This window comes from Camelus dromedarius, chromosome 18, assembly GCF_036321535.1.
Source record: "Camelus dromedarius isolate mCamDro1 chromosome 18, mCamDro1.pat, whole genome shotgun sequence".
NCBI lineage: Eukaryota > Metazoa > Chordata > Mammalia > Artiodactyla > Camelidae > Camelus > Camelus dromedarius.
The window spans coordinates 22,090,267-22,104,606 of NC_087453.1; the positions used below are offsets into that span (position 1 = coordinate 22,090,267).

General features: G+C 49.7%; 1 protein-coding gene across 2 annotated transcripts; it reads right to left on the reverse strand.

Annotated features, from left to right (window-relative positions):
* Positions 1-435: 435 nt before the first annotated feature.
* Positions 436-1,670, reverse strand: ID1 (inhibitor of DNA binding 1). 2 transcript variants are annotated; one of them, XM_010993885.3, is made up of 2 exons: positions 1,133-1,670; positions 436-890 (listed from the first exon to the last, which is right to left on the reverse strand). In XM_010993885.3, exons 1-2 carry the CDS (start codon positions 1,553-1,555, stop codon positions 849-851), a joined length of 465 nt encoding a protein of 154 aa, XP_010992187.2. In that variant the 5' UTR covers positions 1,556-1,670; the 3' UTR covers positions 436-848. The 2 variants fall into 2 exon arrangements, with proteins under 2 accessions (XP_010992187.2, XP_031289880.1); XM_031434020.2 differs by having other exon boundaries at positions 1,128-1,670.
* Positions 1,671-14,340: the final 12,670 nt, after the last annotated feature.

Here is a 14,340-nt window from a genome sequence, read left to right on the forward strand (position 1 = left end):
TCAGACAAGCTGAGGCTCTGGGCAAGTCCCTTTTCTCTGGGTCTCACTCACCTATCTCAGCAAAGATGCAGGTGGTCCAGTGACCTGGTTCTCCAACTTAACTGATTTGTTGGACACTTTTCAACCCAGGGGGAGCCTGGACAAGTTGATCTGCATTTTAACAACCTCCCCAGGTGACCCAGATGGCCCAATGACCACTTTGAGAAACCCTAGAGGTCTAGAGGATTTAATTTTATGACACCGGGGAGCAGGGAAATGGCCAGGGATAGGGAGAAAGAATAGACTTTAAAGACACCGGAAACTCATTTCAGGTCGGTAAAAGCGACAGTCCAGATGTGGCCTTCCAGTCCCTTCCCCCCAGCAGCAGCTGCAAAAAAAGGTCAGGAGTCACCCTCAGCGCAGGCCCCTCCCCTGGATCCAAGAAGTCATTGCAACTTTACCACCATCTAAAGTACTTGTTTAATAACAACAACAAAAAAGAAACACCCCACAGAACTATTGTAAAACAATATTCTCAGTCGGTGATCATTGTAATATACAATACAAAGCAATTAATTTCCTCAGAAATCTGAGAAGCACCAAACGTGACCATTTTTTAAAATGTCTGCTTTTCAAAAAATAGAAACACACAGGGGGACTCCCCCAAGTCTCTGGTGGCTGGTGGGCGAGAAGGGTCAGCCTGCCCTCCTCAGCTCCCCCACCCTTGGGCTGGATCCAGCAGGCGCCCAGTGGCCGCCAATCTGTCTTGTTCCTCCCCAGCTCTGGCGAGGCGCTTGGGAGGACCAGAGAGCACTTATTCCCCTCAACCGCTGGAGAACTGGGGTCCGCCGATCCCGGAAGGCAGCGCTTCAGCGACACAAGATGCGATCGTCCGCTGGAACACATGGCGCCTGTGAAACGGAGAGAGGAGAGTTGAGACGGCCGGGCTGGAGGTTACAGGCTACAAGTCCCGCTTCCCCCGCAGACACGAAGAGGCAAGACAGCGCTTTTTCCGATCTCCGTGGGCATCCTTGCACAGCCAGGTGCCCGAAAGGATGGGGCGGACATAGGGCCAAGACCCCCCTCCCTCTCTAAGCCTCAGTTTCCCCATCTGTAGAAGGAAAATGATCTCGAGCTCCAACTCGCACCTCACCTCTGCCGCCAGGGCGCTGATTTCGCCGTTTAGGGTGCTCAGCGGAGCCCGGGCGGGGAGCCCCCGGCTCCCGGGGGTCCCGCCGTGGGATTCTGAGTTCAGCTCCAATTCCAAGTCCCAGATGTAGTCGATGACGTGCTGGAGGATCTCCACTCTGCTCACCTTGCGGTTCTGGGGCAGGGTGGGCACCAGCTCCTTAAGGCGTGAATAGCAGCCGTTCATATCGTAGAGCAGCACGTTCACCTGCTGCTCGTCCAACAGGGAGGGCAGGCGCGCCCCGGCGCCGCCGGCACAGCGGGAGATGGCCACGCTCTGGTCAGACAGGCAGCGCACCACCTCTCCCGCGCCGCCCGCCGTCTTGCCGGCCTTCAGAGCGCAGCTGGGGCCCGCAGCGGCCGTGGCGCTGCCACTGGCGACCTTCATGATTTCTGGGGTCGGGGTGAGAGAAGAAGCGGACGGAAAAGGCGGCCGCCGGGCGTGTTGAACAAGCACAGCACCGTAAAAACACTGCTGTGGAAGCACGGTCCAAGCGCTACAGTCCGATTTTTATAAAGATGCCGGGCCCTCCCCTAGGGGAGGGCGCAGACGTTCAAAAACAGCCAATAGGAGGTCTGGAGGCGCGGCCTAAAGCTCTTCTGGGTCCCGCCTCCTGCTCTACTAGTGCACTCTCACCTGCATGAAAAGGGGGCCGAAGTCTCAGGAACAGAGAGAGTAGGAAGGCACCGGGCGGGGTGGCTAGTGGAGGCGAGGGCTGCCTTGGGCTCCTCGGGAAGGAGACGCGAAGACTAAATCGGAGTTACTGATAATGAAAAGACTACAGGAGTCAGTTTTCCCTAGTTCGTTTTCTCACCTCTCTAGCCCCATTTTACAGGTGAGGGAAACTGAGGTCCCGACTCAGAAGCGGCTCTCTCACAGAGAGTTCAATACTAGAGCCTGGGCTTCTGGACACTATTGGAAGATTACCTCTGGTATCCTGATCTCCCGAATATTTGAGCTAAAACTGAAAGCGGGCCCTCTACACTCTGCCTCCCTGGAGCTGTCTCCCTTTCCTCGTTCCCAGAGAATGTTGCTGTTTAATGTTCTTGGGACGGGGGGGGCTTACCCAGGCCCTTCGGGATGGGAGCAATTAATTTGGGAAAGTTTTCCTCCAATATTGGGAACTGGACAAATGGGACTTGAGCTAGATAAAAAGTGCCTTGAGTGGACTGCTTTCCTAAATCTCCTGTGAATTTTCAGCCCCCTGCAAAAATTCCCCGAATCTACATCATTAAGCGGTTTAAACTTTTTTTCTCGCTTCTTAGTTTTTTTTCCCCTAAAGACCTCAGATCAGGGTCTCCCTCCCACCGCGCAGCAGCTGCGGCGCTGGAGTCTCCCCCCCGCCCCCACTACTCCCGGGGCTGGTCTGTGTCAGCGTCTGAACAAGCGGCTCAGACCGTTAGACGCCAGGCTCGTGACGTCACCCATTCATAAAACCGGGACGGGCTGTCAGGCTGGCGCCGCGCGGGCGGTCGTCATGGAGACGGCAAACGGGCCTCCAGTTCTCCGCAGCTACCCGCCCCCCAGCCCCGCCTGTCACCTGCGGACCTTGCGCGGGAGGCCTGGGAATGCGCTCCCCCGCGGGCGCGGTCGCTGGGCAAGGGTCACCTTACTTCCCTGCCCCACACCTGGGAATCTCCCCACCGGGCCCACAACTCGCGCCGCTGGGTAGGTTTCTTCACCGCCCCCTCCCCACCTCTAGCTCTCCGCTCCCTCCTGGAAAAAGAGTTCCGATTCCAACTCTGCTGCTGGGTGAATTTCGTGAGGTCTTGGGCCCTCTCTGAGCCCTAAAATCTGCCTGGTATTTCGATAATAATGACAAAGGTGACGATTTATTAACGTTCTGACTTTGCGCCAGGCGCTGTGTGAAGAGCTTGCTTTATCAATCTTCTGTAATCCTCGCCAAAACTCTATAAAGTGGGGAGCCGTTTGGTTTCTTTATACAGAGGAAACCTAAGCTCAAAAGCTTCCCAGGAGCCATAGCTGTTGTAATGGCTGCATTATTATAACAAGGGCACTTTATTGTAATGCAGTTCCTTCTGCCAGGGTAGGCAGTTGGCCTCCTGAGCCCTCGATAGGCCAGAGCTGGGGAAACTGAGCTTAGAATAGCCACCCAGGGTCACACAGTGTTCCCAGGGCTAAAATTCTGTGCTCACTTAGGAGAGGATGATACTGGGGCCCCTCCTCCCCCTGCAATTAATTTACTGGGTATCAACAGGTTTCCTTTTCCCACAGAAGTTTGGGGGAAGGGCTGATAAACCCCCTGCCTCCACATCTGGAATCCAGGAAACCTGATCAGTGAGACCAGCTTCAAAGAAGAGAGATCACTAATTAATTAACTGGACTTCTCATCCCCTTAACACATCCCACCCTTCCAGCTCTCCAAACTCCCTAGGCCTTGTTTAGCAATCCTCAAGTAATTGGAGAGAACGTTTTGCTGTGCAAAATAATTGCTAAAGAGCTGGAAGGACCAACCAGAGAAAATTAGAATGTTAATTCATTACCAGTTGGGGGAAGAGTATAGCTTGGTGGTAGAGTGAGTGCCTAGCATGCACGAGGTTCTCAGTTCAATCCCCAGTACCTACATTAAAAAAAAAAATTAGGTACCCAGTGCTTATTAACTGATCCAGGAATTTTTCTTGCTGGAATCAATTCCAGAGAACCCTACACACAGAGGCACAAAAGATGTAGCTCAACATGTTTTTCTGAGGGGCTACTTGCGAGGGGAGAAGTTGACATAACCCAAATGTCCATCAATGTGATGTAAACTATGAACAGAACATCAGTACTGTGGCCTGGCTGTGCAACAGGTGGGAAGCAAGGCTCTAAGAAATATCCACATTCTATTATTGGTGGAGGAAGCAAGTTTTAGACTGGGGATGGAGGTAGGACCTCTTACTGATCCCGAGTACATGTGTATCTGGAAATGAATTTAAAACAAGAGAGGAAAGTATGCTACAGAAAAAATTGTCAAACACCTCACTGTGTAATTTTTCTTATATTAAATTCTAGAACAGACACAACTAATCTAGGGGAAAAAAGTCAGAATGGTGGTTGTCTCTGGGAGCAGAGGGTGAGAGTTGCTGAGGAAGGGGTGTGGGGAACCTTTTTGGAGGGATGGAAATGTTCCACATCATGATGAGGTGCGGGTTACACAGTGTATGAATTAGTCAAAACATTTCCAATTATATACTTTTGTGCATTTCATTGTATTTGTTATTTATTTTTATTGAAGTATAGTCAGTTTACAATGCTTGTCAATTTCTGGTGTACAGCATGATAGTTCAGTCATACGTGTACACACATATTCGTTTTTCACTTCATTGTATTTAAATTCCGCCTCAATAAAAAATATTTAAAAGCAAAATACTGGGGATTGAATCTAGGACCTCCTGCATGCTAAGCATGCACTCTACCACTGAGACATACCCTCCCACCCTCCCCTGCATTTTCTAGAATTTGATATACTAGAATACAATATATACAGTATATCATGCATACAGTATATAGCCTTTTCAGCCTCCTTTCTTTAACTCAGATTTCTTATTTTGCGATGCATCCATATTTATTCCTTTTTATTGCTGCATAGTAGTCGGGTACGGATATGGCACAATTTGTTTATCCATTCACCTGTCAACAGGCATTTAGATTGATTATAGTTTTGGGTTAGTACAAACAAAGCTGCTGTGAACACTTATATACAAGTCTTTATATGAATTTATGCTTTCATTTCTCTTAGGCAAATACTTAATAGTGAAATGACTGGGTCACATAGTAGGTATTTATTTAACTTTGTAAGAAACTGCTAAACTGTCCCAAAGTGGGTGTACCATTTGACATTCCCATCAGCAGTGTCAAAGTTCCAGTTCCTCCACATCTTCTCTAACAGTTGGTGTGGTCTGTCTTTTTAAGCCGTTCCAATAGGTGTGTTGTATCTCACTGTGTTTTTTAACTTGTATTTTTCTAATGACTAAAGACATTGAGCATCTTTTCATGTGCTTATACACCATCTCTATATCTTCCTTGGTGAAGTATCATTCACTTCTTTTGCTCATTAAAAATTATTTTTAGATAATTGTAGATTCACGTGCAGTTGTAAAAAATAGTAGAGACCCCTTATATCCTTAACCCGGTTTCCCTAATGGTAGCATCATGTATAACTATGGTTCAGTATCACAACAAGATTTCACCTGATATCTGGTAAAATTCAGATTTCGCTGATTTACATGCACTCTGGTGTGTGTGTAGGTATTTAGTTCTACGCAGTTTAATCACACGTGTAGATTCATGTGATCACCGTCTTCACTCTTGAAGACACACAGCAATTCTATCACAAGGGTCCCGTGTGCCACCATTTAATCTTTTGTCTGCTTCTTTTAATTTGGTTGTTTGCTTTCTTATTTTTGAATTTTGAGAGTTCTTTATATATTTTAAACATACATCATTTATCAGATATGAGTTATGAATATTTTCTCCAGTGTCTGTCTAGTCTTTTTATCCTCTCGAGTGCTTTTTGAAGAGCAGAAGCTTTAAATTTGATGAAGTCCCATTTATCAATTTTTAATTTTATGAATCATGCTTTTCTTGTCATATCTAGGAAATCTTTGCCTAATCCAAGATCACAAAGCTTTTCTTTTACATTTTCCAGAAGTTTTATAGTTTTAGGTCTTTGATCCATTACACACAGGCATTTCCTTTTTAGGGGAGGTAATTAGGTTTATTTATTTATTTTTTAATGAAAGTACTGGGGATTGAACCTAGGACCCTGGGCTATTCCCTCCCCACCCCAGTATTTATTTTTATTTTTTTCTAGTATTTCTTGAAAAAAAAATACATATATGTATTTAATTGAAGTATAGTTGATTTATAGTGTTGTGTTAGTTGCAGTTGTACAGCAAAGTGATTCACAGCTATACATATATATATTCTTTTTCAGATTCGTTTCCATTATAGTTTATTATAAGATTTTTGAATCTAGATACCTGTGCTATACAGTAGGGCGTTATTGTTTATCTATTTTATATTTGAATATATTTTTAAACAGAAGTGTATTCATGTACTACTTTGTGTAATAAAAAGTCAGCTCCAATAAGGAGGGTATAGCTCATAGCTCGGTGTGTGCTTAGCATGCATGAGGTCCTGGGTTCAATCACCAGTACCTCCATTAAAATAAATAAATAAACCTAATTGCTCCCCCACACCAAAACCAACCAAATAATTGAATAAGCATTAAAAGAAAGTCAACTCCAAGTGTTTAGTATATCCTCCTCTGGCCTGATTGCTGATTAGGATGAAGTCAAAGATACTTTGCAGACAAATAGGAGAGAGAAGGAAAGTCAAGGGACAATTAGGACCCCCAATAGTTAAGTGCATGTAGCATTTATGAGTCACTGCCTCCAGCCAGGTCCTGGGCTAGCCACATCAAGACTGTATTATGAAAATTGCCTACTGGGTGCCTTAGCCACACAAAGAAAAGATGAATTCTACTTTGGAGGAAATCAGGGAGGCTTCCTGGAGGAGGTGACTTATCCTCTGAGCATTTTATGTGGGAAAAGCACAAGGAGAAAAGGCCTGGATGAAGACATATGAGGGGCACGTGTCTGGACAAACGTAAAGCTTTGAGAATTTGAGGAGAAACAGTTGGCTGTGCAATAGTTGAAAGGGCTGAGGCTGTTGAAGGGTCCAACAGCTCAGGATTTAAATGCTTGTGATGCGGTGTGACCTGGAGAAAGACCTTTCACCTCTCTGAGCCTCTGTTTCTTCATTAGCAAGATAATAGCAGTTCCAGCCTCCTTAGATTACTTGGAGGAGTCACTGAGATTAGGCTTGCAAAGCTCCTGCTGTGGTCTTGGCACATAGTAGGTGCTCGCTAAACAGTAGACAGTAACAGCATCTGTTCAGTTCCAGGCCAGTTCCCTGGGGGCCCATTTGGTTGCAGTTTTGCTTCTAGGGTTTTTTGTGATCCCTGTGAGGAGGGCTTCCAGATCCCTGAAATGTTTACTCCACTGGGCTCCCCTCAAACTTCCCAATTAAAATAATGACATCCCCAGAGGGGAGGGTATAGCTCAGCGGTACAGCCCGTGCTTAGCATCAGTACTTCCATTAAAATAAATAAGTAAATAAATAAACCTAATCACCCTCCCAAAGCAAAACAAAAAACAAACAGAAAATAATGACACCCCCTCATATGCACACCCATCCTAAGCCTGTGAGGAAAAGCTGGCTTCATTTCGCTCCAAACATTTTTCAGTACTCTAGATACTGGTTTCTTTATCTCTTGCATTTTTAAGGCCTGACAGGGAGTTTAAATAAAGATCGCCTGTTTATATTTTTGCCAAATGGGCATTTTTCTGGCCCTCTCCTTGGTAGTGTGAGTCGAGAGAGCATTTGCCTCTCAGCCCTACTTAACAGGTCAGCTCAGGAAAACAGATCCCTCTCTTGATGGCCAGGAAGTTCGGAGGACTCATTAAATGAACCCCCAGGGTCCCACTCCAGGGTTCGGGGTTCAGGTCTCTCAGGAAGCCCTTTACACACCTGGCACCATCCGAGTTTCACAGCTGGTCCCTGGGGCTGGCAGCAGCTGTGTGATTATAATGTACCATTTCACAGATGGGGCTACTGGGGCCAAGGGAAGGGAAGGGAAGGGAAGGGACCAGCCCTTTACACCTTCAGATCCTGGCTCTTCCATTGACAAGCTGAGCCTCAGTTTCCTAATCCTCATTCCTCTTCAGAGAGTAGCATGAGAACGAAATCAACTACACCAAGAGGTGGCCGCAGCCCCGGGCGAGTGACGTGTGCAAAGTCCTTTTCATTATGGGTTCTCTGTCACCACATCTCCCTTTCTGCCTTTACCATTTCTTCTCTGGCTTCCAGTACTCAAGACAAATGGCTCCCATTTTCTAAGTGCTCACTCTGGGTCAGGCATGGTTCCAAGCCTTAACCTGAGATGGTGAGCTCAGGAGGGCAGGGACCAGTGCTGTCCTCTTCACTGCTCTAACTCAGGGCCTAGTGCACACAGGAGGCACTCAAGGAATATTTGTTGATGAGAGAAAAATAACTCATGACTAGGTGCTAACATGGAGTCCTCTTTACAGCTGAGGTCACTGAGGCTCAGGGAAGTTGAATGACTTGCTTCAAATCACACAGCTGGGATGTGGCACTGAACCCAGGCAGGTTGGCTCCCACAGCCACGGCTGTGAGGGGCCCCCAAGGGGCTGGTGTGCGTGTGTGTATACATGCGGGTGCATCCTTGTGGACAGGCGTTCATGTCCGGCATGTTCCCCGCGGCCCCTCCCAGGAGTCTTGGCCTTCTGGGCTCCAGGTCGGTCCTGCCTGTGCCACGTGACCCTCTCTGGCCCTGGCCCGGCAGCTGTTCCCCAGATGTGCCCACAGCGCAGTCTTCCAGCCGCCAGGCCGGCGCCTCTGGGCTGGGACTGCTGGAGCTGCGGGGGAGAGACCTTTGGCTCTGGCTGTCCCCGCCTCCCTGTAACAGGAGACTCCAAGTGCCCCCTCCACACTCTACCCCCAGAACTGTGTGCTCAGCCAATGCTGCCTCTCCGTCCATCACGCTAAGAAAAAAATCCAAACTCCTCCCCAGCCCACAGCCCCTGCCGGCACCACCAACCACATCTCCTGCCCATCCCACCAGCCACATGGCCTGAACTAGTGTGGTCCTGCCTCAGGGCCTTTGCCCTTGCTGTTCCCTCTGCCTAGAACACTTGTCCAGATCTTTACAAGACTTACTCTTCAAGTCTCAGGTCAAAGGCCCCCTCCTCAGAGGCCTTCTTAGAACCTTTCTTGGCTATTCACTCTCCTTCACAGTCCCCTGGTCTTAATTATTCATAGAATTTATTACCATCTGAAATGATCTTTGTTTTCTTGGGTATTGTCCACCTCTCCAGCCTGCCAGACCTTCCCCAGGCTGTGAGCTCTGGAAGAGCAGGAACCCAGGCTCCTTTGGTCACTGCTGTGTCCCTAGAGCTGAGCACAGGGCCTGACCCAGAGAGGGTAAGTTACTTACTCAAGGTCACACAGCATAGTACTTAGAAGAGTATTTATATTTAGAGTAATAGCTGTTGAATGAATGAATCGTTACCTTATGATCTTCAGTTACTGTGTGTGCAAAGTGGGGACAAAATTTGAACTTAACCCACAGGCTTATGACACATCAGTACTCAGCACACCCTAAGCTCTCAGAAATGGAAACCAGAACACAGTTTTGTGCCCTTCCAGGGGTCTCAATTTTGCATCCTCCAAAACTACTAGGAGACTGTGGATGGCACATGAGGGTGTGGAGGCTTCAAACCGTCTGTCCTTAATGGGTGTTAAACCTCTGCCAAGTCCTTTTCTCATTCTGGACCTCAGTTTCCCCATCTGTAAAACAAGGACTATCGCTTGCCTTCCATCCTAGGGGTTCTGTGCCAGACTTCTGGGTCACTTCGGGGAGTACAGAGGTCCAGGTTTGGGTCCACTTCTGCCTCCCATCCTGTTTTCCAAAGAGGCCCCAGAACAATGAACAGGGAGGCTGGAGCCTGCCAGTCTGGGCCCCTCCCTGGGTCCCCTGCAGATGGAGGGGGTGGGGCCTTCCTGTGGCCTGACAAAGGGCCACCACTGCCCTGGGGTCTCAGGGGCCAAAGGGAAGGGCAGAGTCAGGGCCCAGAACCTCCCATCTTAGGTCACTCAGCACAGGCCAAACTTGCAGGGCTGTGCAAACACACTGCTACACACACCCACTGAGTGACACAAATGCACACACCTACACAACCAACACAGTACATATGTGCATCTGGACACAACTAACACATTGACTGTCAGCAACACCATAATACACACAAAACCAACAGAGCAGCCTGCCAGACTCACAACACAGCAGTGCACCATACAGACCATCAACACACCAGCCTCCGAGCACACAACCAATCCCCAAATCTGCACAACCAACACATCCACAAAAATACAGATGCCAAGGAGGCAACCCATCAAAATACCTGACTATCACACCTTAACAGAACCACACTAAAGCAACACACCACCACAACATCCTCAACAAATACAACCCACAGACATACATGCTACTCAGCAACACACATTCAGCAAACACAACAGACACTTACACCCCATCAGTATTGCTCACATCAAGATGCTGACACACAATGCCTGCATCCTTAGATGCAAATCAACAAGCCAGCTTGCCCTGTGCACCTGCTCCCCATAAGGCACTTACCCAGCCAACACCCTTTGCCAGTTCACAGACCCCTTACTGCCTCCCACCACTCTCAAAGTCTTTTTAGATGTAGACACTTCCCCCAACACACACACACAAATTCAGAATCCTACATAAGCCACAAGGAAATACAGCCACTTAACCACACCCACCCAGACCCCAGGAACTCATGCCCAGGAATGCCAGCCTAGGCCCTGCCCAGGGCAGAAGCGTGGGAGCTAGTCTGACCTTGGCAGCCACAGAAACTGATACCACCATCCAGGCACACTCCAAGCAGGGTGCCCTCTGCAGAGCCAGGCAGAGCCTAAGCTCCTGCTGCAAGGACCATGCAGGGCCGCAGAGGGAGACTGGGCAAAGAGGCCTTGGTTGGGGGCTTCGGTGAGTTCCCCATATGTCCACTGGGGAGGAATAGGAGGCCTCCGAGGGCCCTCTCCCATAAGCAGCAGTCCCCTCCCCTGCCTGGTGTGCAGCCTGGCCCTCCCCTGACTCACCTGCCTTCTGTACACCTGGCTCCCCCTGCCCTGGGGCCCGGAACCCAGAACCAGCTGAGGGTGTGTCTCTCAGGGCCTGCCCTGGTCCCTACCCAACCGAAGAGCCTGGAGCAGTCCCACCCGTTCTGCTCACCCCAACCCTAAGTACCCTGTCACCAGGGGTGGCACCTCCAGCTGCACCCTTGCCCTGGGTCATGGGTGGGGCTGTATGCCTCAAATAGTGTGACTCAAGACAACCTCTCAAGTCTCTTCAAAGGTCTTAGGATTTTTTTCTGCTGCAAAAGCAGGACTGTTCTGGTTAAAAGGAAGCTGACATCTCAGAAACACTTAAGGAAGAAAGGGCCCCTTTTCCTAGAAGACAGGAGAGTGAGGTCTCTCCAGAGAAGAGGCCTGGGTTCACACCCCAGTCCACTGCTTAGGAGCTGGGGGACTGTAAGTCACTTCATTTCCTCCTGTCTCAGTTCCCCCAACAGTATGAGTTCCCATCTCTATGAGGATTAAATGAATTAAGTTACCTAAAGAGCCGAGCACAGTGCCTAGCGAAGTCAGCATTCAGTAGATGCTTTTCATTATTATTACTGTGACTACTCTGCCTCTCCCAGAGGAAAACCCTGGCGTATAGGCTTCCCTACTGAACTACAGAACTTTAGAATCATCAAATGCCAACCATTCATTCTGTATTTTTATTTATTTGGGGGGGGTGGGGTGGGTAATTAGGTTTGTTTGTTTATTTGAATGGAGGTACTGGGGATTGAACCCAGGACTTCTTGGAGGCTAAGCACTCTACCACTGAGCTATACCTTCTCCTCCGCCCATTCATTCATTCTGTAAAGGACTAGCACACACTGACTTTGTGCTCAGTGCTGGCACGCAGTGAAAGAAACAATAAGGTGAGGTTGGTGCTTTCAGGGAGCCATGTTCACTGGCCAAGTGGTTGGTTCCTGGCTGCTGTGTCCACAGGCTGGGGAACCAGATGCTGCTGACTCGTGGGCTGCTGTCATCCCAGGAGGGCGCTGTGTAGGAACTAGAAGGAGGAGCCCCTTACTTTGAGGAGATGAAGCCTCCTGGGAGCATCTCTGCAGCACGTTCAGGCTCCCCGCAGCCTGCAAACATGGTCCCTGCATAAGAGCTCACACTCTAGTGAGCAGGCAGTCACCTCCCAAGCTCCCAGTGCTCTGATGGGGAAACACAAAGGATGGGAGGCATAGCCTGCAAGAGACCCCAGTCAGCTAAGGGAGATCAGGGAGGCCTTCTTGTACGAAGAGGCAGTATCCCAGCTGAGGTGAAAAAAAGTGAAGAAGGGCAAGGCAGATGCTTCTGAGCCTGAGAATTTGCACATCTCTGGGATATACACAGGAGACAACTGTCACGTCAAACTGCCAAAACTTCAAAGTCTGATTATGTAAATTGGCGAGGCCGTGGGAAAACAAAAACTCTCATTCACTGCTGGCTGGTGAGTATGTAAACTGGTATGATCACCTGAGAGCTCACTTGGGCAATATCGAGTAAAAGTGAACATCAGAACACCTTATGACCCAGCAGTTCACTCCCACGGACATATCCTGAAAGTCCTGCGCTCAAGATGCTAAAGACACGTCCCACAGGAGCACAGCAGCTGTGGTGGCAGCAGAACAGATTGAAATCTATCTACCCACCTGTCCAACAGCAGGAGAACAGGGGAATGAAATGACAGTGGACATGGTGACAGCGGTTAGCGGGGATGAACTAGACTTGTATGTATTCTGCTGGATACATGCAAAAAATGTGATGTTGCTTAGGGAAAAATGTAGAATGATTTTTTTAAAGTGTAAATTAAAAAAAAAACTCCACAAACAAATTTCTGTGTAGTAAAAGTATAAGAAAACATGGCCTGGAAGAAACATGCCAAAGTCGTCATGTTAATTAGGAGGTGGAGGGGGTGGCAAGCAGTCTGGGAGAAGCGGACAGGGGGCGTTGGTTACCAGAGGGCTAGTCTAGTACTAGGTTATTCTCTAAAGAAGATGGGAGGGGAGCGAACACAGCACACTGCCCAGTTGTTAGCTCTGGGGCTTGGGAATAGGTACTGGAAACACGACTCGCTATATTTCTCCGTCATTTTTAACATCTTGTGAAATGAAACGCTGGGCAAGCAAGGAGGGAAAGGGGTATTTCCAGGCAGAAGGGCCAGCGCAGTTAAAGGTTGGGGGCGAGAGGTGGTAGGAGGCGCAGGGGGACCCGAGTATCCGGGGCTAGCGGACAGGTTAGCAAGGGGGCCCTTGGCGAAGAGGAGGGAGCGCGGGCGCCCGGGTCGCAGCAGCCCCGGGCCGTGACCGTGGGCGGAGCCGGCGGGGAGCGCTCCGCACCCCGGTCTTTGTTCGGGGCGCGCACCCGCCTGAAAGGCGGTCCTGAGCGCGGTGTGGTGTTCCGCCCCCTGGGGCTGCCCGGCGGCCGGACCCGCCGCGCCCGGCAGATGGGCCGCCAGGCTTCCCGCGGTCGCCCCGTGGGAACCGAGCCGGGCGGGCGGGGGCGGGACGCCGGGAGCCGCCCCGGGGGAGCGGCGCACAGATGGGCGCGGGCCGCGGGCTGCGGCAGATGGGTGCAAGGCCGGCCTGGGGCCCGGCGACAAAGGCTCAGGGCAGATGTTCGCGGCCAGATGTTCGCGGGAGGGGGGAGCCTGGGAAAAACCAGCTCGCTTTCCTGCCGCCCTCCCCCCGCGGCTGCTACGGGAGGGCGGCGAGCGAGGGGCAGCTGGGGTGGCCACCGCCAGGGGCAACTGGGAAGTGGGGAGCCGAGGACTGGGTCTAAGGGTTTCTCTGGTGCAAGCTTTTTATCTCCAGCTGCCCCCACCCCAACCGTCCCACCCTCTTGCTATAAGTACCAAAGAGACATCTGAGGAATCTGGTCTGAATGCCCCGCCCCCGTGTGACCTCCTCACCCACGCCTCCCGTATTAGTGGGGCATCTGAGTGTGGAGGTGTCAGCGCACACCGGTGTCTGCATCACCACCACCACCATCATCATAGCAGCAGCAATGCTGGCTCACATTTATGAAGCTCCTTCAATCATTATCTCCTTTAATTCTCATAGCCACCCTGAGCAAAAGATGCTCTGTCCATCGCCTATTAAGGGATAATGTACTTGGAGGTCCCGAATGATAAGTGACATGGTGAAGGTCACAGCAAGGATTAGGCAGGACTAGGGTTGGAGTTAAGGATTCTGAAGGCCTGTAGGTTCCTGTATATCATGCCTCCTTTAGCTTCCTGTGTGCTAAGTGCTTTACAAACCTAATTTCTTCAATCAACAAATGCTAAGGTCTCCAAGTACATTGTTAACTGGGAAAAAAACCAAAACAAGTTGCAGGGTAGTAGGCATAGACTACTACCACTTGTGTTTAAAAAGAAGGAAAAAAATGTACATATATATTTGTTTGTGTCTTACTAGGAAACTGATTGCCGTGGCTGCCTCTGGGGGGAGGAAGGA

Excerpts from the sequence above, each read along its gene's own strand:
- ID1 (XM_031434020.2), bottom strand. The coding sequence starts at position 1,555 with ATGAAGGTCGCCAGTGGCAGCGCCACGGCCGCTGCGGGCCCCAGCTGC. Across the intron at positions 891-1,127 it reads GCCCTGGCGGCAGAGGTGAG|GCGCCATGTGTTCCAGCGGA; the intron begins GTGCGAGTTGGA and ends TCCGTTTCACAG.